This window comes from Dama dama, chromosome 10, assembly GCF_033118175.1.
Source record: "Dama dama isolate Ldn47 chromosome 10, ASM3311817v1, whole genome shotgun sequence".
Classification (NCBI taxonomy): Eukaryota; Metazoa; Chordata; class Mammalia; order Artiodactyla; family Cervidae; genus Dama; species Dama dama.
Window position 1 is genome coordinate 22,690,778 of NC_083690.1, and position 26,778 is coordinate 22,717,555.

Consider the following 26,778-nt stretch of genomic DNA (forward strand, 5'->3'; position numbering starts at 1 on the left):
TTTTGCAGTGTAATAAAGTGAAATGAGGCACACCCCCCACAGACAGTTCTGTCCATCCACACAGACAGGACCTTTGGCCAGGCCCTGCCCACTCTCCCTGGACCAGCTGCATCTTGTCCCGACGCCCTGCTTCCTCTCTGTCTCATCAGCCTGTCATTTCCGTATTGCTGCGGAGTCATCTTTCCAAAAACCGGATGTGATCTTGTCATCGTTCTTGCTGAAAACACGTCAGTGCTTCCCACAGTTTTAGAGGCACAGTTGATGCTCTAATGGGTCCATAAGCAGGATCTTCATATATCCTTCTTTGTCACACTGGCCCACATACACACCTGCTTATTCCTTGGGATCCTAAGGAATGTGTGCCCCTGCTATTCCCACTGTGCTCACAAGGGTCCCCTCTGGGAGATGAAGGATGTGGTCGCCCTGCTCCCAGGCCCTGCATGCTGTGGCCCCATCCATCCCTGTAGCCTCTTCCTGACCCCTCTCTCATCACCCCGAGACTGAGCTTCCTTCCTTCAGTCTCCTGTCCTCCCCAACAGCTCTTCCCCCACAAGGCACATGCCTTGCTCTTCTCTCTGCCAGCGGCTTCTTGTCTCTTCTTCCCCTTGAGCTTGGTGAGTCTCAGTTCTGGTTGCATGTTTGAATCATCTGCAGAGCTTTATAACCGAATGCCGGTGCCTGGGCCCATTGCAGACAAATGAAGTCAGACTTTATTGACTCAAAGCCTCTCAGTTGATTTTAATGTGCGTTGAGCCTTAAAAACCCTGATTGACTTGTGCTCATCCTCTAGGCCACAGCTCAGCTTCTTAGGGAAGCCCTCCCTGATCAGGTCACTTCTGCCTGTTTTGCACTCCCAAAGCCCCGCACACCTCTCCTTACTGTTAGGCACCATAGGGTCACTAATTTGTATGATGACCAAGAGCTTAGCTGTGTGACCTTGAACAAGTCACTTAACTTCTCTGTGCCTCAGTTTTCTCCCCTGTAAAATGAGAATAATAAACCTATTGTACAAGGTGAATGAGGGTCAAATGAATTAATTATATGTAAAGCTCTTACAGGGCTTCCCAGGCGGCGCCAGTGGTAAAGAACCTGCCCACCAATGCAGGAGACATACAAGATGAGAGTTCGATCCCTGAGTCGGGAAGATCTCCTGGAGGAGGGCAGGGCAGCCCACTCCAGTACTCTTGCCTGCAGCATCCCATGGACAGAGAAGCCTGGTGGGCTACGGTCATGGGGTCACACAGAGTCGGACACGACTGAAGTGACCTAGCCCTTAGCTCTTAGAACAGTGTCTGGCATTAGCTCCTACTATGATGATGATCATGGTGATGATGGTGGTTATCCCCCACTGGAATCTAGAGAGCCCTAGGGGCGGGGTCAGCGTCTGCTGTTGGATCGCTGCCCGCCCCCCCCCCCCCCCACCGCCGCCCCGGGGCAGCACATGGCACATGAGAGCTCTTTAATAACTGCTGACAGAGTGGTGTCCCAGTGATGTTCTTGGTGACAGGGTAATCAGTTGGCGTGCACAGGACTTGTCTACTTCAGTTAGGTTCCTTGTCGCTATGGACCTATTGGTTTAGGATCCGTGTTTCTACTGCCCAGAGTTAGAGTCGTTAGGATCAGACCTACACGGGCTTGTGCTGTCCAGTGTCCCAGGTGGCCCGGCAGGCATTCGCTTCAACAGCGTCCTGCATGTCCTTCTACGTAAGAGCTCTTTCGAAAGGCAGGCATGGGGGTGCCCAGGGCTTCTGTGGCAGAGGAAGCTGTCAGGAAGCTGGCATGGTGCTCTGAGTCTAGGAATCTAGCTGAAGCATCTTTCAAGTTAAGTAACCTCAGTAACCTCGTGTCCTGGCCCTGCATCTGGGTGACCTGCACACAGCAGGGAGCGGGGTACCCCTCCCTTTGTTGGCTGATGGCACTGCGGGGGACAGGGGAAGCTAGGGGAGAGGCTGGGTGTGCATGTTTTGTGGTTGATGGAGGATTTATTTATAAAGCAAGGGTGTGATCTGTGGCAGTGTGTCTGGTCCCTGAAAGGCTACTGTACACTCTGAGCAGTGAATTCACAGGAAGAGGCAAGGCAGAGTTGTGTGAACAGCCCGGAAGGCAGAGTCTAAGAACTTGAAGGGTCCTTGGGGAATACCCAGCTTAACTCCCTTGTTTTCGCAAGGGGGAACTGAGACCAGAGCATGGAAGTGACTTGGCCAAGATCGTAGGTGTAGTTTTTATTTTAAGCTGACATCAGTCAAGTGCACGCTGTCTGCCAGTCACTGTGCTGATAAGCACGGTATAATCATGATTTCATGAATGCTCACAAATCTAAAAGCCGAAACGTGTTTATTTATTGTATTCCACCCACATAGAGTCTTTACTACCTGCCAGGCACCGGGCTGAGCTTTTTACAAAAATTAACTCAATAGCATCTCATGATCCTGTGAACATTTAGTGCTATTATTATTGTTTCTACTTTAAAAATGAGGTGGGGCTTCCCTGGTGGTCCAGTGGCTAGGACCCTGCACTCCCAATGCAGGGGGCCCGGGTTCGATCCCTGGTCAGGGAACTGGATCCCACATGCCCAAACTAAGAGTTCTGATGCCACAAAGATCCTGCATGCGCAAAGAAGATCGAAGATCCCACATGCCACAATTAAAACCCAGCACAGCCAAATAGATAAATACCTTTTAGAAAATGAGGAGGTGGAAGCACAGCAATGTTAGGTAATCTGCCCCAAGTCGCATGAGAAGTCGTTAAGCTTGGGATTCCGTCCAGGAAGCCCAGCCTTGCAGTATGTGCCATCCTGCTGTAGTGTCTCCCCATTTTACAGGTGAGAAAATCGAGGCTTATATAGCTTGAGGAACTTGCTCAAAGCTACATGACTGGGAAGTAGCAGAGCTGGGACAGAATTTGGACCATCTACCTTGAGGCTCTGGCTCACAAGCTGTCTACTAAGTCCCCTCTCATGGGGGCTGGGGTCTCACGGCTGAGGGATCCGAGCTGAAGACAGGGGATGGGGGCTGAGGCAGAGCTTGGAGCCAGGCAGGGGGCCGAGGGGTGGATCAGCCCGGTCTGCCTGTGTTGAAGCAGGATGCCTGCAGCTGAATAGTAGCCCCCAGGGCGTGCGGGGCCCTGTCCAGTGCCCCAGGTCCAGCGTTCCACCCTCTGTCCTTCAGAGTTAGTGCGGACTTCACCTCCTCGGGGAAGCCTCCCAGATCTGATGCCGGAATCCCTCACCATAAACTCTTTAAGCACCTCGAGCTTCTCTTGCACGGCACTCAGAAGTGTGCATTTGTTTGTACCTTTTCACTGTCTCCTCCCAGCTAGGCTGGCAGCCCATCAGGGCAGAACCTGTGTTTGCTTTTGTTCATCCAGCTTCTGACACATGCCAAGCACTCAACAAATACTTGGTGAATAAGTGGATCATTCCCAGGTGGTGCTAGTAGTAAAGAACCTGCCTACCAATACAGGAGACATAAGAGATGCGAGTTCGATCCCTAGGTCAGGAAGATCCCCTGGAGAAGGAAATGGTAACCCACTCCAGTATTCTTGCCTGGGAAATCCCATGGACAGAGAAGCCTGGTGAGCTACAGTCCATGGGGTCTCAAAGAGTCGGACACGACTGAGCATGCACACTCACACATGGACTTCCTTGGTGGTCTAGTGGGTAAGGCTCTGTGCTTATAATGCAGATGGCCCAGGTTTGATCCCTGGTCAGGGAACTAGATCCCACATGCCTCAACCAAGAGTCCGCATGCCACAACTAACGATTCCATGTCCTGCATCTAAGACCCAACACAGTCAAATAAATAAAATAAAAATAAATATTAAAAAAAAAACAAACCCCACACACAAACACACTTGCAGTGTTAGATCTTGAAAGAAAGAATATCAACAAAATTTAAAAGGCAAGTGAAAAACCAGGAAAATATTTACTGTGTATATCATAGGTGAGTGGGTAATGTTCTTTGAGTTGTATGGGAAGCTTGTCACAAATCATTTAGAAAGAAGCAAACTTGAATTTAAACATGGACAAAGGCTGTGGACAGAAAATGAATGATAACAGTGAACATTTAAGAATATTTACTTCCACCAATGACTATTAGGCAGTTTTCAGGCAGTAATGCATTGAACTCTCCCATCAACTTAGGCAGTAATTATTATTATTATCCAATTCTTAGATGTAGAAACTAAAACTAGAAAGGGTTAAATAATTTGCCTTGTAGTCCAGAAGCTAATAACTATGAGAGCTGTGTCTTAAATTTGAATGTGGCTATTAATTAACCCCTAATGTTGACACTGACTCCATTGCAGATTGTAACCCAGGAAATCATATTTAAAATCCTACTGAAGTTGACACAACGGAAGCTTGTCTTTAAGTGGAACAATTGTTTCTTTGCCCACGGGGCGGGGGTTGTAGCAGGCGTGGGTATCACACCCTTCCGCAGGCACTGGAGCATCTACAACAGCTCATAAGCACTATTCACTCTGCTCTCCGGGAACACAATGAAAGATCTTCACCAAATTACAGTGTCCCCCTTTCAACTGTGTAATTACAGCTTCTAACATTCTACGCATTTCTTGGGCACAAAATCTCAATCCACATCGTCCCAATTAAGGTTTCCCTGCCTCTTTGTGTCTCGGGAATTCTCCGCATTTTGTTTGCAGTTTGGGACATGGCGATGCTGTTGGGTTACCCAGCGGGCTGGTACGTGCTGTGGGAATTTCGTGGTATCCAGATAAACACGAAAATATTCTACTGTCATCAAAACTCTGCAGAGCTATATAAGGAGAAGTCGTATTCCTTTCCACTTTGTTCCCTCCTGCCTTCCTAAAGAAACACTTTTTTATTAACTTCTCTTGCAGCCTCTCCTTCTAGCATTTGTTTTTGCAGATCTGAGTAATTTAAAATACACTTTCTTATCCTATCTCACTTTCTTAACCCAAAGGTTGCCTGCAGCATAGTTCTGCACCTTGAGTTCTGCTATTTTTTTTTTCTTTTTTGACTTCACTTAAAAATATACCCTTAAGATTTTGTCCACTTTAGTGCAGAAAACTTCATTTTCACACCTGAATGGTAGTCCATTGTATAACTGCAGTAAGATTTATTTGAGCATCTCCATTCCTATGACATTTGGCTCATTTAAAATCTCTCACTATTATAAACAATGCTGCAGTGAACAATCACGTGTGTATAAAATTTCCTATGTATGTGGGTTTATCTCCAGAATCAATTCCCAGAAGTGGGACGGCTTGGTCAAAAAGAGAGAAGCATTTGGACTTTTGATATGCATGCCCATTTGCCCCGACAAGGTAATGCCGATCGGCCTACTCACTGCACATATGTGTGTCTGTGTTTCCATAGCTTATTAATGCAGTCCAGGGGGATGAACATCTTAAAATTTCATTGTAAGGGTTGTCTATTTCATTTTTTAAGGTGTGTTAGAAAAAAACACAATTTGCACACCAATCCCACAAGTTCACACTCTTAGTTTTATTTTAAAATAGGTTAAAATAGGTTTTAAAAATAGGTAAAAGTGGCATGCTGAGTGAAAAAACAGCGCCAAGTATTAATAAATAATTTTATAGGTAGAATGTAGGCATGCTAAAATATGACAGCTCAAGACTGAAGTTTGGGAAGTGTTACCATGATTACCTTTTCGCTTTGGAATAATACAGAGCCTGTACGTCCTTCGTGCAAGGCGCTGTGCTGGGAGCTTTAGTCATCACATCCAGTCAATGAGGTAGGTACTGTGTTTATCTGCGCTTTATGGACAAGGAGGCAGAGAGGCAGAGTGCTTAAGTCACTTGCCTGAGGCCTCACAGTTAACTCCAGAGCCCAGGTTTGCAAGCTTCCTTTTGTTCTGACACTATTTCCAGCTGCCGTCTCCAGGTGCGCCTTGCCTGTCTACCTCCTGGGAAACATACCTTCGAGGCTTTTGTGACCTGTAAAGGGCCAGGGACGACACAGTCTGAATTTACAGGCTGCCCTGACTTTCTCCTCTGACTGATGCTGTTGGTGTGTGCTTTCCTGACCTTTGCGATTCAATGCAGCTTCCGTATTCCTGCAGCTTTGCCTCAGCTCAGCCAAATTTCAGCCCACCTGTGCACAAAGCCACACAGCCCATTCAGACTGAGAGAGGCTATTTTAGGTTGTGATTTAGAGATTTAAAGTTCTTTTTTTCCCCCTGATCTGTGCTTCCTTCATCCTTAGCTGCATGAGCCTGGAGTCAGGTGATGAGCGGAAGATGCTGAGCTGGGATGGGCCTGTCCTTTGGTCCTGGGGAGTAGGTGTTCGCAGTGAAGACTCTGGTTTGGCGGTGGGGGTGGGGAGTTCCGAATGACCTGAAGGTGGCTGGTGCTGCATTTGTGTGGGATGAGGGGTGTCATCATCTGTAACTCCCTATTGGGTGGGAGACCCTCCGGGAAGGCTGAGGAGCAACCAGGTGACACTCAGGTGTCCCCTCTCTGTTACTGCATATTTGGAACCTGACAAACTTGATTACAGTCCTATCTCTTCTTCTTTCTTGCTTTGTGACCTTGGATAAGTTACTTCAATAAGCCTCAATTTGGTCATCTGGAATACCAGGACTATAACTCCTATGTCCTTGGCCTTTACGAAAGTTTAATGATATGATATCTAGGTGGTGCTAGTGGTAAAGAACCTGCCTACAAGTGTAGGAGACATAAAAGACACAGGGTTCGATCCCTGGGTCAGGAAGATCCCCTGAAGAAGGAAGTGGCAACTGACTCCAGTATTCTTGCTTGGGACAATGGACAGAGGAGCCTGGTGGGCTGCAGTCCATGGGGTCACGAAGAGTCAGACAGGACTTAGCGACTAAACAACAACAATAATGATGTGATGTGGAACCCTTAGCACAGTGCTTGGCAGAGTGCTGAATTCATGGTGGTAGTGAGAGTCACAGTAGTTGATTATCGTTTTATTGTTGTTATTTGACAATCTCTTGCATCAGCATCAGAAGTGGAAGAAAACTTGGAAATCCCCGTTTGCCTAGTATGAAGCATGATAGAGCTCAACGCCATGAAACAGTGGGTAGAGGCATCATGCCAGGATCCTGTGAGAACCCGATTTCTTAGGGGTGGGAGAGATGACCAGGGACACTGGAGGTCAAGTGGTGATGCTGAGGGAGGGATACAGAAATTTCAAGCCAATTTCTGAAAGCTCTTGGCACTGAGTCGCATGAACTCATCATTCAGGAGTATGACGTTATGTCCACATGTGGTTGGACCCCAGCCAGTGACTGCTAGGGAGAGAGGACCCAGTCAGTGGACTCCGAGGGAGAGAGGATGGGGAGTCTGGCAAAAGTCACAAACCCAAATTCCTACAGGGGCCAGGTGGGGAAGGGAAGAGAGTGAAGCAGGCAAGGTGTGAGACAATAGAGAGTGATGGGGACTGTGGAGAACGAGGAAGCTTATCCTTCATCTAAAGAGGGCCAGTGCTGCTCTGCCCAGAGGAACTTGTGTCCAGAGTTGCCCCAACTTGTGAGTTTTCCAAAGGAGCCAGAAATCTACATTTTTGTCTGACATTTCAGGATTTTTAAAATACTTTTAAGACGCTCCATATGGGCCAAATACCGCTTGTTTGTAAACTTGGTGTGGCCCTTGGCATCCAGATGGTAACCTCTGAACATGAAGAAGGACCCGGGCCAGGAATGGGGTTGGGCTGCGGGTGCACTTGAGGGGGTCCAGCCGGTATGGGCTGGGCTGGGGAGGCCAACGGTAGAACAAGGTCGGGGAGGGAAGGAAGCAGGGGTGGGCATTGCCTCTTTGACTGGGATCCAGACAGACCTGGGGGGAGAGTTCTGACTTAGAGGCCACGTGGATCCCTGACCTCATCCTGGTCAGTAGCCACAGCCTCAGAGGCTGGGAAAGGAATGTACTTCAGCTAAAGGCAGGGCTGCCATTTAACCTGTATCCACCAGCACGACTGGACTAGTTGTGAAAATGATGAAGTATTTACCTGCTGATTGGTGAATAGCTACTGGGCCCTCGGAACCTCCCCCTCCCACCTTCCACCCACCCACTTCTTTCCCTAGCAGCTCCTCCCCACCCCACCTTGCCATGATCGGGCAACTAAAGGGTTAACTCCCAGCGTAGCTAGGCTCTGCAGCCCATTCTGATCTGCAGTCCATTCTGATCGGTAGGTGGGCAGTAGTGCCCATACTTGAGCCAAAGTGATTGTAAATATCTTGACAATGATTCCACCCCCTCCCCTCCTCCCAGTGCAGGTTGCAGATGCCTGCTTAGGTTGGCTTAAGCACGAAGGAGAAATTTTAGAGGACACAGGAGAGTCAGATGGAGCTGAGGGCATGATGCCAGGCCCCTAGGAGACTGCAACCAGGAGCTCCATCCCTGGGGTCATGAAGCCTTTGTCTTTGTTCCTTTCTCCTTGGAGCCTGCTGTCAGTAATCACCATCTCAGCCCCAGGGCTCCACGTGTCCTCACTGCCCGGCCCCTGACACTTGAGCCGAGCATCCACCTCTCCACGGGTTTGGGGGAGGGTCATCTCCAGGTGCAGACCTGCCCCTTGGGCCTGGGCCGACATAGATAGGCACCCTGAATGGTTCTCCTTGAAGGTCCTAAGAACCCCAGCTGTGGGCGTGTGGCTTTGTTCCAAGCTCTCCCAAGTGGAAGGAAGGGACCAAAATCAATCAGGAGATGACCTGGTTTTCTGGGTGGTCTGAGAGATGAGAGCGGGTGTGGGGGTGGGGGTGGGGATGGGTGGAGTTGGTATTTACAAGCCTTAGCCCTCCTTAAAAGCTGAGGCAAGGGAATGAGATTGGAGGAGCCTCCGTCAGCCTCTAAATAAACCACAGAGAAACAGACTTTCCTCTGCATCTTGCCTGAGTGGCCTTTCTTTCTCCTGTCTGGTGTCATTCATCTTGCATAGGACTATCCAGGCCACATGCATCATCTAGGGCCTGTCTGTGCTTCGTAGCGATGACTGCGACCCCCTGCTGCCATCACAGCTCACTGACCTCTAAATATGTGCCACTTACTGTGTGACAAGGAGCGCTCGCAGTGGCTGGGGAGCCCTGGGCAAGTCACTGCACGTCTCTGTCCCTTGATTTCCTCATCTGTAAAATGGGTTAGTAAGCAGTACAAACTTCACAGAGGTGTTATGACAATTAAGTGAGTTAATGTCTGATAAGTCCCTGCAAGTGGCTCCTGGCATGAATTAAACACTCAATAAATGTTAACTCTCACTCATTAAATATTTATCAAGTACCTTCTATATGCCAAGTACAATATATGCTCTGGGATATCATGGAGAGCAAAATTCCCTCATGTTGCATGCAGCTAAGCATGAGAGAAATGCAGTTAAACACACAGCTACAACACAGTGGTATAAATACCGTGATGGGAAAGATAGGGATGAGTGTTAGACACTCAGTCGTGTCCGACTCTTTGCAACCCAATGGACTGTAGCCCGCCAGGCTCCTCTGTCCATGGAATTCTCCAGGCAAGAATACTGGAGTGGGATTGGTGTGCCCTTGTCCAGGGAATCTTCCCAACCCAGGGATCAAACCCACTGCAGGCAGATTCTTTACCACCTGAGCCACCTGGGAAGCCCAAAGGGGTGAGGGTCATGGCAATTATTTCTTTTTGCTTTCTCTCTGCCATTAGAACATAAGTTCCACCAGAGGAACTGTCTCCTTTGCTCACAGTTGTACCCTCAGTGCCTGGGAAGAACCTTGCTCTCAGGAAACACTTACTGGGTGAATGAACAAAGGAAAGCAGAAAGGAAGTGCTATTTTAGCTGAACCTGAAGGATGAGGCATTAATGAAGTTGGGGGCTGCAGATGAAAGAGAGAATACCCTGCTGTAAACCCACTTTGGAACCAGGCAGACCTGGGGTGAGTCCCAGCCCTCCAGGGGCCATCTGGTTGACCTTGGAGAAGGTTCTTCTCTCTAGACTGGGTTCCTTTCATCGTCACTGAAATGAGGATGAGTAACACCTTCCATATGGCCGTCTCTGGGCATATGGACAGCTCGCAATCACTGTGTTTTCTTCCTCCTCTTTCTTTGTGCATCTTGGCACTTCCTGATGCGGCAGAGACTTGCTAAGATGGAGAGGGTTTGTTTTTTTTTGTAAATTTTTTAATTGGAGGATAATTGCTTTATAATGTTGTGTTGATTTCTGCTGTACTGCAGTGCAAATCAGTCACAACTATATGTATATATCCCCTCCCGCTTGAGGCTCCCTCCCACCCCCCATCTCACCCCTCCAGGTCATCACAGAGCACCAGTCTGGGTTCCCTGTTATATAGCAGCTTCTCACTAATTATCTGTTTTACTGATAGTGATGCTGAAAGCCTGGCCTCTGTGCACCAGTGCTGAATTGAACCTTGGAGACAGGGTTTTGGGTGAAGTAGAAAAGAATAGTTTTGTTGCTTTGCCAGGCAAAGGGGGCCATAGCAGGTTCCTGCCCTTGAAACTGTGTGTCCCAACCCAGGACACTTTGGTGAGGAGTTTTATAGCGATGGTTCAAGGGTGGGGTTGCTGATAGGATGAGGGTGTGCAGGCTCTACATCGCTTTAATCCGGTCTCAGGTGATCTTGAACCAGGACCCTGCCTGAAGGCTGCACTGTTGTTTCTGCTCTTCCCTTCCATAGTGTCTGGTTAGGAGTGCTTGAATCCTTCTCCCTGAGACTCCCCACCTAGAGACATGCATGGGGGAAAGTGCAGTGCCAGCCAAGAGCAGCTTTATTGTTAGTGGAGTTCTGCCTCAGATCGCCGAGTAGAGCTCATGAGGCCCCTGGGGCTCCTTTCTTTCAGTAGAGGTAGGCCTCGTCAGTCAGTTCAGTCGCTCAGTCGTGTCTGACTCTTTGTGACCCCTTGGACTGCAGCACGCCAGGCTTGCCCGCCCATCACCAGCTCCCAGAGCTTGCTCAAACTCGTGTCCGTTGAGTCAGTGATGCCATCCAACCATCTCATCCTCTGCCGTCCCCTTCTCCTTCCACCTTCAATCTTTCCCAGCATCAGGGTCTTTTCCAATGAGTCAGTTCTTCACATCACGTGGCCAAAGTATTGGAGTTTTCAGCTTCAGCATGAGGTAGGCCTAAGGGCAGTTAAAACATCCTCAAAGCTAATTCTTGGCTCCTATAAAGTCAACATATCAGGGAACCCAGAAGGGAGCACAGGAACCAAGAGGAGAGAGAGACCTGGCCTCAGGACTTGGAGTGGAGTTGGTCCAGGCCACTCACTCATGCCCACCCTTCTTAGTGTGAGACCATGGGACCGGGACCCAGCCGCCTCTTGGAGAGGCGGGAGCTACAGGTGAGAAAGAGAAAGCCACGCCCACCTTTAAGTGGGCGTGGCTTTAAGGCCTCTGAAAGCTCCACCCACTGAGGCCGGACCAGTTAGCGTCCTGGAATTTGACCAACCAGACTGGCTCTGGTCTTCCTTAGAAGCCCAGGTGGCACAGTGGTAAAGAATCCACCTGCCAGTGCAGGAGACACAGGAGACCCGGGTTCGATCCCTGGATCCGGAAGATCCCCTGAAGTAGGAAATGGCAACTTGCTCCAGTATTCTTGCCTGGAAAATTCCATAGACAGAGGAGCCTGGCGGGCTACAGTCTATGGAGTTGCAGAGTTGAGCCCACGAGGGGAGTGAGAGAAGCCTTGAGCTCCCCCTTCAGGGCAATGCGGGTCATGAACAGGTGGGTTCGAGGTACTCATTTCTCACCTTTTAAGGTGGATTCACATGAGGCAGGCAGCGGGAAGCATATTATGGCACAGAGCACTGGGACTGTTTCCAGGAACCTGATTTTTTTTTTTTTTTTTAGCCTCGTTGCCCAAGGATGGAAATATGGCTGGTTAAGCCATGGACTGGGAGCCTGTAGTTTTTGCTTTGTGATTTCCCAGCCCTGCTGTTGTTAGTGGGGTAGCAGCTCAGTCCTCGAGCAGGAGACGTGGAGGCTGGGGTCCTTCTGAATCCTGGAGCTCTGGGGCCCCACAGCAGAGCTGACCCTGCCTCTTCACCTGGGCTGTTCAGGGCTGTGCAAGGGTCGGCCCTTCACCCGCTTGACCTGGCCGCAGAGGCTTGGAAAATCAGGAAAGAAACACTGTAGCTCATTAAGAAGATGCAGGCCAACAAAAGCCTTCAGGGATGGAGGATATTTTAGGCAGACTTGTTGAAAGAGTTTTCATGCAGCGAAATTCACGTTTTAAAACATACATACAGTAAAATTCACATGGTTGATAATATAGCTCATTCCAGTCACCCCATAAAAGTTCCCACATTCTGTCCCTTTGTTATCAATTTCCTTTTCTCCTCTGATCCTTCTTAACCACCGATCTGTTTTCTGTCCCCATAATTATGCTTTTTCTTTTCTTTTTAGTTTTGCCTTTTCTAGAATGTCATTTAAACAGAATTAAACAGCATGTATGTGACATCGTTATCTTACCCTAATGCTTTCGAGATTCAGAAAGGTTACCTGTATCAGAAGTTCATTCCTTCTTACTGCTGAGAAGTATTCAATTGTGTGGCTACACCACACGTTGTTTATCGATTCACATGTTAAATGTTTAGTGCTTAGGTTGTTTCCAGACGTTGGATATTATAAATAAGGTGATTATAAGCTTTCAGGTTTTTCTGTAGATTCATGTATTCATTTCACACCTAGGAGTGGGAATACTGCGTCACACATGATAAGGGGATGTTTACCTTCATAAGAAACTGCCATGCTACTTTCCAAAGTGACTCTACCATTTTGCATCCCCCCAATATTGTCAGAGAGTGCCAGTTCTGTTCTCTCCACATCAGCACTTGGGATTGTCACTATCAGTTTCCTAAAATGTTAGCCATCCTAGAAGATATAAAGATTATTTTTACATTTTGAAAATAACAGTTTCCTAAGGAGAAATGCTCATTATTTTTATAGCACATAATATAATTTCTACTTATTGTGTCTGTTTCCTTATTTGTTCATTTTCTGTCTCTATTAGAATGTGTTTTGGAAAGGCACTTGCATCAATAAATACATGTGAACGGATGAATGAATGGATTAGGGAAGAGATGGGTAGCTTATGACAAAGGCTAGAATGTCAGGTCAGCCTCGGGTTGGAACCGGGGGCCCTTGTCTTCTCTTCTGCAATATACTCTCTCATGGAAGAAGCAACTTGCAGGCTGGGATGGGAAAGAGAAGAAGAAATTTTTTTTTTAATTAGAGCATCTCTTGAAGGAGACAGACATCATGTGGAGCCAGAGTCATGAAGGGCATAGCATGTTTGGGAGTATGAACCAATCCTGTGTACGAAAACCATAGTGTGTGTTGGAGGCATCGTTGGGATCACATGGGAGGTGTAATAATAATGCAAAAGCTTTCACTGCTTACTGTGTGCCGGGCGGTTCTAAGATCTCTCCATAGGCTAATTCATTTATTATTCCCAATGATCCTGTAAGCTTACAGCATTATCAGTTTCTTCATTGTCCAGACAAGGGAAGTGAAGCACAAAGAAATTAAATACCTTGCTCAAAATTATGCATCTAAGAAGAACCCAGGCAGTTTATGATCCTAAGTCTGTACCTTTAGCTTCTGTACTACACTGCCGGGTTAGAAAGGGTACATTAGTTAGGGAACCATGGAAGCCGCTGTAACAAATAACCCCCAAATATAGTGACTTGAATAAGACAGAAGGTAGGTTTTCTCTCAGATGTCTGTCTAAAGGGACAAAGTGCAGGGCCAGTGGGTCCAAGGTGGTCACTTGCACTTCTCACCATCTTCCAGCCAGTGGGAATGGAAGAAGGGGCCTGGGAGGCTGTACCATGCAGGGTGCTAAGTCATTTCAGTTGTGTCTGACTCTTTGCAACCCTATGCATGGTAGCCCACCAGGGTCCTCTGTCATGGGATTCTCCAGGCAGGAATACTGGAGTGGGTTGCCATGCCCTCCTTCAGGGGATCTTCCCAACCTAGGGATCGAACCCACATCTCTTACATCTCCTACATTGGCAGGTGGGTTCTTTACCAGTAGCGCCACCTGCGAATCCTGGGAGGATGTATGTGCTTAGTCGTTCAGTCGTGTCTGACTCTTTGTGACCCCATGGACTGTAGCCATGTGATTCTCTGTCCATGGGATTCTCCAGGCAAGAATACTGGAGTGGGTTGCCATTCCCTTCTCCAGAGGATCTTCCCAACCCAGGGACTGAACCCAGGTCTCCCGCGTTGCAGACAGATTCTTTACCATCTGAGTCACCAGGGAAGCCTGAGGATGTACACTTTCCTTTTAAAGGAATGACTGAAACACATACATCCCATTGGTGAGAACTCAATCACATGGATATACCAAGTTGCAAGGGAGGCTGGGAAATGTGGTCTATAGTTGGATAGCCATGCGCTCTGCTGCAACTCAAGGGTTCTCTTATTCAAAGGAAGACTGGGTATTGGTGGAAAACTAGTAGTCCCTGACACAACCTGCAGACTATTCACTGGACTTTGAACTCTGTCCTGTAGATGATGGTGGTGGTGGTTTAGTTGCCAAGTCATGTCTGACTCTTGCGACCCCATGGACTGTAGCCCGCCAGGCTCCTCTGTCCATGGGATTCTCTAGGCAAGAATACTGGAGTGGGTTGCCATTTCCTTCTCCAGGGGATCTTCCCGACCCAGGAATTGAACGTGGGTCTCCTGCATTGTAGGCAGATTCTTTACCAACTGAGCTACAAGGGAAGACTAGATGATGAGGTCCTAGCAAATGGCCTCTAAGTGGGGAGGTTTCAGGCCTTGGGTTTTAGATCATCTGGAAGTTGCTCGGAAGATAAAGGAGAGAGTAGACAAGGGGACCGACCCTTCTACTTCATGCATCAGGAGTTTTGTTTGCTGTCTCTGCAGCCCTTGCTGCCCGCAGGAGTCAGTAGGTTGGGTTCCCCGATGGAGTGCTTCCAGGCACGGTGAGTGTGTGTGCTGGGGTGAGAATGGGAGCCATCAGCCATCTTAGTCATTCAGTGACTGCTTATCAAGCATGGTGTTTGGGTACAGCGCTCCTGCGATGGCCCCAGCAGGTGTGATGGATGTTGGGGGCCAAGTTCTTTTCTCAGCGAGTCCTCCAGTGATGCTGAGTGCAGCGTGAAACCTTGGCATGCCTCACTGACGCCGGCCTCTTTTGTTGTTTCTTTGGCCCTCAGGACCCCCGGAGCAAACACAAGTTCAAGATCCACACATACTCCAGCCCCACGTTTTGTGACCACTGCGGGTCACTGCTCTATGGACTTATCCACCAGGGGATGAAATGTGACAGTAAGTACATGTGCCCTCGGGCAGCCTCTGTTGCCCAGGCTGCTTCCTCATGGTTTGGGGCCCGAGTCTGCAGCACATTCTCCCAAGTCCTGGGTGGGCTGGGTACCCCTTGTGTGATGCTGAGTAACAATAACCAGCAATAACCGTTTATTTAGGGCACGATTCAAGGCTCTCCTTTGGGCCTGGATTGGCCTTGCTCATACCTGTGTGGTGGGTTAGCAAGTTGGTGCTGACGCAGGACCCTGAACTTGGGCACGCAGGTTCCAGGGGGCTGTCCATCCTTTCGCCATCCTTCTCTCCCCACAACTCATTTCCAGTTTTTTAATCTGCCTGCTGCCTCCTGGAGGTTGGGTGGGCTGAGAAGGGATGCCCTCACCACCCCCGTCCCTGCAGTGCCGTGCCCCCAGCTCCCATGGAGTCCCCTGAAATGTCCCATGGGATGATCCAACCTCTCCTGACTTCTCAGACTGATACGAGGGACCCCTAGTGAACGCGGGACTCCAGGCATGCCTGGAGCAGCCATGGGGCTTAGGGGAAACCAGCCACCCATTGAAAGAAGCACAGAGGCGCTCCGGGAGTGTGGGCAGGGAGCCAGTATTTATCACATCACACAGGAGACTTCAGCCGGTCAGATTCAGTTTGCAGACATATTCTATTCATCTTGCCCTGGGTCTTAAGTTTTTTTCTTGCAGTTAGTTACGGTGGGTACTGTGGAGGCTCAGCTCAGGTTCCAAGATGATGCCCCTCCCAGGGCTGGTTCATGACCACAGACTGGCAGGTGCAGGGGCAAAGGCCTGGCCCTCTTGCGGCAATCTGGGACAACACCGAAGCATCATCTGAGCCCCCAAGTCCCTCCTCCTATCAGCCTCAGGGCATCTTCATGGGCCAGCTCCTCCTCTCCCCACAGAGCCCCTCACTGTAAATCTGCTCACAACTCCCATTCTCAGGCTCTTTTCGGGGAAGCAACCTATCGTCAATATTTAAAAATCGGGAGAGATCAGGATTCCTGCTTAAGCCTGAAAAATGGGAAAATCTTGGCAACTTTGGGCGGGCACCCTGCGCCACTGTGCCCTCAAGTTGTCCAAGACCACCACACCCGCACCTTCCCTCACTATGTTAGACAACCCGGTGTCACTGGAGTTGGTGACTCTGGCTTCAGAGCCGTTGCGGGTGTCCCGGGTACCCCAACCTTCCGGGAGGACAGACACCTTCCGCCTCCTCTGTCCATGAGGGCCTGGGGTGTCGGGGGTTGGGAGCCGGGAAGTTGGAGAAGCAAGCCCTTCGGATGAGACCCGGGCAGGGCAGGCTGGCCTCCGCCCGCCTCGGAGGGAAGGAGGGGAACCGGAGGGGTCCAGCCTGCACCAGCCTGAGCCGCGCGCCCTGCCTGTGTCCCCGCAGCCTGCATGATGAACGTCCACAAGCGCTGCGTGATGAACGTCCCCAGCCTCTGCGGCACGGACCACACGGAGCGCCGGGGCCGCATCTACATCCAAGCCCACATCGAGAGGGAGGTCCTCATTGTTGTCGGTAGGTGGCGCTAGGGCCCCCGCGCCGGCTCCGCGGGACCCGGACCCGGCTGGAGCGCCGAGTCAGGCGAGGCGGGCGGCGCGGGGGCGCGGCGGGAGGTGCGGCGATGCGGCCTTCCGCCTCGATCCCCGCCCCCACCCCACCCCATTCCAGCCTCTCCCCCTTGGCACCCTTAGAAACTGCACCCCGCAGGGCGAGGCTCTCAGCACCTCCTGTGCGCTGGAGCTCAGTGCTGGAGCCGCCGCGGGAGGACGTTGGTTTTCTCCAAGACCTCAGAGGTGTTGTCACGAGCCAGTAAAGCAGACAAGATGCTGAACACCTTAATTTTATGGCAGGCTCTGGCCGGTGGACTAAACCTACTCTGAAGCCAGATACTGTAGCTGATAACAGTGACATATTATTCGAATTTAGATTATTTCTGTTGCCTTCTTAATTTTCATTTATTTCTACCCTGCAGATCTATTATTTCTAGATTTTTGTATAACATAGTGATGGGCAGTGCAATTGGTTTATCTCTTACATGGGTGGGGGGGGGGGGAATGTTTCCAACTTCTTTATTGTTCCCCACCTCCTTTCCGCTCTCTACCGCCCCCGGCCTCTCTCTTCCACTCCTTATCTTTGGAGCGTGCAGTTCTGTCTCCTTTATTACCATAGCAGAGAACGGATGCTTGGTTCTTTCCCGAACTTTTCCAGTGGGAAAATAGAGTCTTGCTGATAAACAACCAGTTTGGGAGAGTGTTACATCTTGGGGAAGAGAAGAGATGCGGTATTCATCCCTGGGGCTTTCTGGGTATTTGCAGTGTTTCTTTCTTAAGCCTGATGGTTACCACTCTGGTCCTGTTCTGTTATTCTCCATCCTTTTTGCAATTCTGAAATACTTCATGCTACAATATAAGAAAGAAGGATAATAAAGCCTGCTGAAGAGGTGCAGCATGGTGTCTGGCCCTCCTAATGGAGCATTCAGGAAATACGGGGCTCAGACACATCCAGCTCAAACAGAATGAAAATGCAGCTGGCTGGGTGGGTAACTTAGCCACGTGTGATACGTGGGTGTGCTAAATTGCTTCAGTTGTGCCCGACTCTTTGCAACCCATGGACTGTCGCCAGCCAGGCCCCTGTGTCCTTGGGATTTCCCAGGCAAGCATACTGGAGTGAGTTGCATGCCCTTCTCCAGGGGATCTTCCCAACCCAGGGGTTGAATCTACGTCTCCTGCGCCTCCTGTATTGCAGGCAGATTCTTTACCTCTGAGCCACTGGAGAAGCCCAACCTAGCCATAGAGCTGTGATAAATCCAATACTGAACTGGGTCATAATGGGACTTTGAAGGAATTCTCTCCCCAAGGCTTGTGTTAAACTTCTTAGACTTCATCACTAATTAATTTAAACAAGGTTTTGTGACTTAGTATCTTAGGAGACTGATCATAGAAGGGATTGATTTTGCAAAAATTGATCTCAGGGTCCAGAATGGTTCAGCTGCTCTGAAGAATTGTGCCTATACCACGTAAAAGTTGAAAAATATCCCTGTAAAATATAAACTGTTTTAAAGTGAGGTTCCTGACACCCAGTGGGCTCTTAAGGAATGTGTATTTCATTTGATGTGCTTTTTCCTCTGAAAGGAAGGTGAGCAGCTGACTTTGTCCCAGTGGAATCCCTGAGGGTCCCCAAGGAGTAGAATGTCTCTTAGTAGTAGGCTTCCCTGGTAACTCAGATGGTAAAGAATCGGCCTGCAATGCGGGAGACGGGTGTTTGATCCCTGGGTTTGGACTATCCCCTGGAAAAGGAAATGGCAACCCAATCCAGTATTCTTGCCAGGAGAATTCCATGGACAAAAGAGCCTGGCAGGCTACAGTCCATGGGGTTGCAGAGTCAGACACGACTAAGTAACTATCACTCACTCAAGAAGTATAAGCCTCAAGAAAAGCTGAACTCCCCCACTGTCTATAAACTTCCTGGGCAGACGGGGCAAAAATGAGACTCTGCTGCCCTCTACTGTAATTTTCTAGGAACTACACTGGCTCATATGTTACTATGGACAGCCCCATCTTCAACCAAACCTGTTGAACTCACAGTGCTTAAAACCAAAGCACATCATAATGCCCTCAAGGTGCATCCATTGTTTCCACCATAAAAAAATAAGTAATTATGTGACGTTATATAGGCCTTAACTAATACAGGGATGTAATCATATTGCATTATGCAAATGTATCAAATCAATACATTGTATACTGTTGACTTACACACCGCTGTGCTCAGTCATGTCCAACTCTGCGGCTCCATGCACTGTAGCCCACCAGGCTCCTCTGTCCATGGGATTCTCCAGGCAAGAATACTGGAGTGGGTAGGCATTTCCTTCTCCAGGAGCTCTTCCCAACCCAGGGGTTGAACCCAGGTCTCCCGCTTTGCAGGTGGATTCTTTACCATCAGAGCCACCAAGGGAAGCTCCTAATCTAGTCTGACTTCATCTTAACTTGATTGCATCTGCAAAGCCCTTATCTCCAAACAGGGTCACATTCAGATTAGTCTTGAGCATCTCTTTTAGGGGGACGCAGTTCAGTCTATAACAAGGGGAAGGAAGGGAAGTGGGGGCTCCCTTAAAGTTAGGGACGGAATATCTGCATACTCAGGGTTCTGCTAGCACTGACTGAGTAGCTCCCAGGGTATTAATAGCAGTTTGTGATTTTCCAAGTGATTTGATAATGGGGTCATCCGATGCAGGTAGTGGGGTTGCCAACATACAGACAAGGAAACTAAGACAACTTGCCTGATGTCACGTGCAAAGCAGGGATGAGCACCCAGCCTCCTGCCTGCAGGTCGCTGGGCTCTGCTAGGACTAGCTCACCATGCCCGGCGCGGTCCGAACCTGGCCTGAGAAAGCTGATTGATTGATGGTAGAAGAACCCAATGCTTGGACTGCAGTTCTCTAAATATAGACCTGAGTTGGAGATTTTTGTTCATGTGATTTATTGGAGCTGCTCAGGAAATGAGGAGTGAGGATGGAGCAGGGAAATGCTGAATGAGAGTGTGATCTCCGCTGAAGACCAGCTTCAGGCAGACCCCGTGGAGTTCGGGAACACGTGTGACAGTGCAGGGTCAGCCCCTCCTAGAGGCTGGAGGGCTGTTCTGAATTGTGTCCCCCTAAAACTCACATGTGGAAGCCCTAACCCAGTGAAATGGTGTTTGAAGTTGGAGTGTTTGGGAGACAATTAGGGTTAGACGAAGGTGGGCTCTTGTGAGGGGCTTGGTGGCTTTATGGCCACAGGAGGACACGAATCAAGGAGGTGACCACCTGCAAGCCCGGAAGGGGGCTGTCACCATCACCTGCACCTTGACGTCGGACTTCTTGCCTCCGGAGCTGTGAGAAATAAGCATCTGCCATTTAAGCCGCCCAGTCGGTGGTATTTTACTACAGGCTGGGCTTGTTGAGACCTCACTCCCAGCTACTGGGATTGAAAGCAGGAGGGAGGTGCTGCCTCCCAGGCCCTGCGGCTTCTGTGTGGCTGAGGGCAGCTCTCTGGACACGGGGCAGCTCTGAGCCACTAACAGCCAACACTCAACTGCAGCTGGGAGCTGGGCGCGGTGGCCAGTGTGGAGGGGACCTGGGAGGAGTCCGGTCACCTGGGTATCCCTCTGATCTCCCCAGCATCCTTCTGATGTCATTGTTGGGACTCCAGGCCCTGCTCCTTGATCTCAGGCAGACAGATCAGTCATCTGCTCTGAATGTCACATGCTGTTTGAAATCCCGCTGTCTCCAGAGACAGAAGGCTACACGTGCCTCCGAAAGATCTGAGGGTTCCCTCATCTCCTTTGGCTCCTGAAATCCAGGCTTCGTATCTGCCGTCAAGGATCTTGCAGGGCAAAGCTCAGGGTGGGAATCTGATCAGTTCTCTTTCTTTGAAGAGCTCATCAGTGGTGTCTCGTTGCCCCTGTGTGTGTATTAGTCACTCAGTCGTGTCCAACTCTGCGACCCCATGGACTGTGTAGCCCATCAGGCTCCTCTGTCCATTGAGTTCTCCAAGCAAGCATACTGGAGTGGGTTGCCATGCTCTCCTCCAGGGGGTCTTCCTGACCCAGGGATCGAACCTGGGTCTTCCGCATTCCAGATGGATTCTTTACCGTCTGAGCCATCAGGGAAGCCCCCTCATTGCTCTTAGGGCAGACGAAATGTACGGTGGTGATCTCATCGTCTATCCTGTCTCTTAATCCTTCATCCTCTCCAGGCCACCACCCACCATCGGACATCTGCACACTCTGCTCCCTTGGTCTGGAGTGTCCGCCCTTTTGTCTTTTTCCAGCAGTTGCTCTTCCCCTTCCTGTAGGTCTCAGCTCCGTCTCACAGACAAGGACCCTTCCCTGGATCTCCACTTGTTGTAGACGTTCTCTGTATCCTGAACTTGAACTTGTGTCAGTTGTGGTTTTATGTTGGGTTGATTAGTGTCTGCTTCTCCTACTGACATTTAAGCTCCATGAGGACAGGGCTGTGTTGGCTTCCACACCACTCTGTCCCAGCACCTAGTATGATGGGCGTCACTAAATATTTGGGGCGTCAGTGGGTGTATGTATGAAGGAGACAACACTGGAGGATCCTGATAGATACCCAGGCTTCACAGATGATTCCCAGTCAGTGCCTTCTAAAGTGAGGAGCTGCAATTTAGATGATCCAATCAATGCCAGCATTCTTTTTGTTGTTGTTGTTGGTTTTTTGTAATTTGCACAGCATTATTCTTAGAGGAAGGAGACCACACAGAGTCCTCAGGATCAGGTCCAAGATCAACAGCACGAGTTACGGGGACTGGAACCCACCCTGGGGAATGATGACCACCCTTATTCCTGGGTAATGGGGAAAAAACACAAAACAGTGGATATTGTAGAATCATGGGTAATCATTTGAACATCATGACTCCCTGTGGTATTATGGTGGGAGGCAGTACAATCAGAAGCCATGATCAGAGTTGTGAAATGCTCCTGGAGGTTATGAAGCCCATGTCCTTATGTATAAAATACCCCCCCATTCAGTTGAGTATCTCCCTATTAACACACCAACTAATGTCCCATTATTTATATTTCTGTCTACATTGCAGCCATCTACAAGTCCTTAGCCATATTCATAGTTTTATCTCACAGAAATTGGGACTGTCCTTACATAAAGCAGAAGGAGCGATTTTTTGGATGTTTCTCTTTGGAACACCCATTCAGTGTTCTTCTCACTGTGCTGTACAAAACCTCCTTACACCAAACCATCTCCCGGAATGACTTAGGAACTCCCAGTATTTTGTGTTTAAATACTTCCCAACATCTGACATCCACACATCAAAAGAAGAGCAGTGGTCCAGCGGTTATGAGTCTGAGCTTCCACTGCAAGGGGCATAGGTTCGATCCCTGGTTTGGGAACTTAAGATACCACTTGCTGTGCAGAGCTGCCAAAAAAGTATTTTAAAAAATTGGGAAAAAAAAAAAAAAAAAGAGCATCAGAGAGATGTAAATTCTTGACAGACTATTAGGAAAGGGTGAGGTTCCCATCCATCTATAGACTAGACTCCAAGAGAGATTTTTAAAAGCCTTTTTAGGAGAAAGGAAACTGATGTAAGAAGCCCCTCTTGTTATGTAAAGTCCCTCTTGTTATGCAAAGAACTGCCTAACTTGTATGTGAAAGGATTGGTTTAGTTGCTCAGTCCTGTCTGACTCTTTACAACCCCATGAACTGTAGCCCGCCAGGCTCCTCTGTCCATGGGATTTCCCAGGCAAGAATACTGGAGTGGGTTGCCATGCCCTCCTCTAGGGGATCTTCCCAACCCAGGGATTGAACCCAGGTCTTCCACATTGCAGGCAGATTCTGTATCCTCTGAGCCACCAGGGAAGCCTCTGTGGTTTGTATCAATTAGCACCCTTGCTCTCTAGTTTAGACTGGGTTTCGCTGATGGTCAGTGGTGTAAAACCAATATGGCAGAACCAGACTGGAAGAGCAGAAGGCAGTCTGTACCTGAGGGGTGTATGGGAGGTGGGGTTAGTTGGGAGTGATCGGGTGTTCACAGTGTGAGAAAGGTGGCATGTTCCAGGTAGGAGGGAGGGATGCGCTCAGGAAGCATAGATGTTCATTCAGGAAGGGGCTGACTACCAGATTGTATCCACGGACAGAGAAGAGCTGATCTCTGCCCGCGGGGAGCTCACAGCTTAGCGGGAGAGACAGAGGCACATAATTACATCGCAGTGTGGCGAATGATGTGATTGTACCCCGGGAGCACCCAGAGGGCACCCGAAGCTGCTTGAAGGAAGCCGTGGCTGAGTTGACTCTATAAGATGTGTAAGGCTTATCTGGGCCGCTTTGTGTCAAGGAAAAGAAGAAAAATGATGTCAGCTCTGTTTATTGAGTTCTTCTTACATGCCAGGAGCTCTACAGACGGCAACTCATTAATCTCTAGAGCAATCCTCTGTCGGAGGTTTTATTATTGTCCCCATTTTACCAGTGAGAAAACTGACACATGGAATGGGTTAAGTAACTTTTCCTGGAATCACACAGTAAGTGGTAAGTCTCAGATCTGAGCCCAGGCAGCCCGGCTCCATGGCCCTGGGTCCCACTGGGATGCTGAGTTCCAGGCAGAGGGAATATGGTGCACAGAAGTCTGGAAGCTGGAAATGGCAGGGGGTGGGGGAGGCTGTTAGTGGCTGAGTGTGGCTTCCCTTCCCTTCGTTCTGGTTATAAGCTCCTCTAGAATCTTCACTCACTCTCCCAGTCATTCACTTACTCATTAACGGTGTGTATGGAGAGAGACTTCCCTGGTGAGCCAGTGGTTAAGACTTCTCCTTCCAATGCAGGGGGCGCCGGTTTTGCTTCAAGGTCCTACGTGTCCCTTGGCCAAAAAACCAAAACATAAAACAGAAACAATGTTATAACAAATTCAATAAACACTTTATAAATGGCCCACATAAAAAAAACCCAAAAAATCCTTTGAAAATGTGTCTCGAGTTTCCACAGCTTGTCAGGCATGTTCTAGACACTTGGGACCCAGCATGGGGAAAATCAAATCTCTTTTCCTGGACAAACATCACAACTGGGGTCTTGCCAATTGCAAGAGACTCTTGGAACTTTTTCTCATCTTTCTTCCTTTTGTCCGCCATGGAGAATGTCCTTCTTGTCAGGTTACATTCCTTGCCCTTTGAGTTTTTTTCAGACACTCTCCGTCCATTTTTCTTTGAAACCTTTGTGCTTTGGGAGTTTGGAAAACTCCTAAAGACCTGAAGGCTATTTCTGCCTTTTGCCCTGTCACATTCTTCCCCGAGATGGTTCTGTGATTTAAGGATAAAGGGAAGGAGAGAGGAAAAAGGAAATGTAAAGAAGAAAAATTCAGGTGGACTAATATCTCAAAATGACTAATATCTCAAAATACCACCCCACAATTACAAGGAGGTAAAATGACCACAAGCTAGGCTGCTAGCGCCCACTAGAGGGCAGTCTTTGCTTTCAAAGCCATTCCTTCCCAAAGGCTCTCTTTTCGGAGATGCCCAGATTTGCAGACCACCATCTTTGTCCATAATGGATGGTTTCACAGCAATAGTTAGCCATCTTCTCCCCCGCTAAACAGCTGTGTCAATGGGGCTCAGAAAAAGAAAGTAATATCTCAAGGTCACACATCCTGGAGTGGGGATAGGACTCAGTTTTTTGGGTTTTCTCACGCCTTTAATACATTACGGGTTATTATTTTTCTCTAACATTTTGTTATGAAAAATGTCCAACATACAGAAAAGTTGAAAGAATTTTACAGCAGTCATTTATCCATCACCTAGATCCTGCCATTAACACTGCTTAATCATGTATCTATCCATCTCGCTCTCCATCCGTCACTTTGTCTTATTTTTGACACATTTCAAAGGGAATTGAAGACATCAGTTCAGTTCCCCCTAAACCTTTCAGCCTGCACATCATCCTCAAGAATTTAAAACAAATTTGTAGTTTCTTTAAATTTGTGAGGTAAAATTTACATACAATGAAATGCCGTTATCTTAGGCATACCAGTGGCTGAGTTTTGACATGTGTATAGCCCTAACCCCTATAGAAAAGCTATGACCAACCTAGACAGCATATTAAAAAACAGAGGCATTACTTTACCAACAAAGGTCCGTCTAGTCAAAGCTATGGTTTTTCCAGTAGTCGTGTATGTATGTGAGAGTTGGACTGTAAAGAAAACTGAGCGCCAAAGAATTGATGCTTTTGAACTGTGGTGTTGGAGAAGACTCTTGAGAGTCCCTTGGACTGCAAGGAGATCAAACCAGTCAATCCTAAAGGAAATGAGTCCTGACTATTCATTGGAAGGATTGATGCTGAAGCTGAAACTCCAATACTTTGGCCACCTGATGCGAAGAACCAACTCATTAAAAAGACCCTGATGCTGGGAAAGATTGAAGGCAGGAGAAGGGGCTGACAGAGGATGAGCTGGTTGGATGGTATCACCGACTTGATGGACATGAGTTTGAGTAAACTCTGGGAGTTGATGATGGACAGGGAAGCCTGACGTGCTGCAGTCCATGGGATCGCAAAGAGTCGGACACGACTGAGCGACTGAACTGAATTGAACCCCTATGATATTAATCCTTTTTTTCTTTTCAATGTCACAGCTGCCGTTGAAGATCTGGTTAAAGCTGTGAACACCTTTCTCAGAGAAATTCCTTTTTGTACAGATATGCATGGCCCCCTACCCCCACACACCCCTCCAAGTTTCAATAATTAGGGCTTCAGATCTTTTAGATTACATCACACTTAGTAATTGTTAATTTTTTTGGGGGGGGGATAAGTTGTAATGCAGTAAAATAGGTTTGTTCAGAACACTTCACTGTGTACTCATTAGAGAGCAAATTCCCTTAAAACAAACCTATCAAGACACCCACATTATTTTGCTTCTCTTTAATGTTTTTGTAATGAAGTTGAGTTAAATCCTATCTCTGTCTGTGGAACCATCTTTCTAAACAAGTTTATAGATAGTTGTCTGCTCACCCCTGAGGCTAGGCTTCCCTGCCCACCCGTCATGGGAAGCCTTGACTTGTGAGGTGGGAGTTGGTCTCTGGACACTGAAGGAGATGGAGTTGGCTTGAGGAGATGGAGGGAGCTGAAGTGTTCCTCCTCTTGTCCCCTGAATGTTTAAGTCTCATGAGAAAGGTCAAGCCCAGACCACTGTCTGAGGCCCCCAAACTGGGCACATACTGGGTATGCAGTCATTGTTCCTAAATGCCTGCTGAATGGCATGATTTGGGATGGAGCCAGGACCTTCAGAGCTGTGACTCTTTACTGCCTTTGAGGGAAGTGGTCCTGCAATATCTATTAAAATATGTATATCTATGCACACTCTGACTCTCAAATTTCCCTTTTGGGAATCTAGCCTATCGAAATAAAACACTAGCATGTAAGGAAATAATGTCCAGAATAAGCATGTTTATTGATGTTTTCTTTGCAGCAGCAAAGAATTGGAATCAGCCTAATTAGGCTTATATCCATTTTATAGGATATTATGCAGTTGTTGAAAACAGTGAATCAAAATTGGTGTGTAGGGCTTCTGTGAAGCAGGTCATTTTGTTTTTTAATGTGGGAGCTTGCTACACAAAATATATGTATTTCACTTTGTGAAATATTTCAGTTTGTGAAAATTCATCAAATTGTGCCATTATGATTTGTACACTTTTCTATATGTATATTATTCTTCATAGTATACTTTTATTAACTGAGAAGTTTAAATAATAAAATTCTAAATAATCAAAGTCAATATAAAACACCAATGGATTAGAGCTATAGCTATTGACCTGGAACAGACAGCCCACTGCCTGTTTTTGTAAATAAAGTGTTATTGGCATACGGCCACACCCATTATTTGCATATTGACTCTGGCTGCTTCGGTAGCACAGTGGTCAGTTCATTGAGTGGTTGTGACAGAGCCTGTATTGCCTACAAAGCCAAAAGTATTTTTTTTTATTTTTCTTTTTTTGGTGCTTTCCGAAAACATTTGCCAATCCCTGACCTGGAG

General features: G+C 48.2%; 1 protein-coding gene and 2 non-coding genes across 5 annotated transcripts in view; all 3 read left to right on the forward strand.

The window, feature by feature from the left end:
* Positions 1–26,778, forward strand: part of PRKCB (protein kinase C beta) — a 367,525-nt gene that overhangs the window by 180,113 nt on the left and 160,634 nt on the right. For all 3 annotated transcript variants that reach the window (XM_061153030.1, XM_061153028.1, XM_061153029.1), the window contains exons 4-5: positions 15,136–15,247; positions 16,646–16,774. In XM_061153030.1, coding sequence (XP_061009013.1) covers positions 15,136–15,247; positions 16,646–16,774 — 241 coding nt within the window. The remainder of the gene's footprint in view (positions 1–15,135; positions 15,248–16,645; positions 16,775–26,778) is intronic.
* Positions 2,485–2,557, forward strand: TRNAG-CCC (transfer RNA glycine (anticodon CCC)). Its single transcript has one exon. It is a non-coding gene; the product is annotated as a tRNA-Gly (tRNA).
* Positions 3,641–3,713, forward strand: TRNAI-UAU (transfer RNA isoleucine (anticodon UAU)). Its single transcript has one exon. It is a non-coding gene; the product is annotated as a tRNA-Ile (tRNA).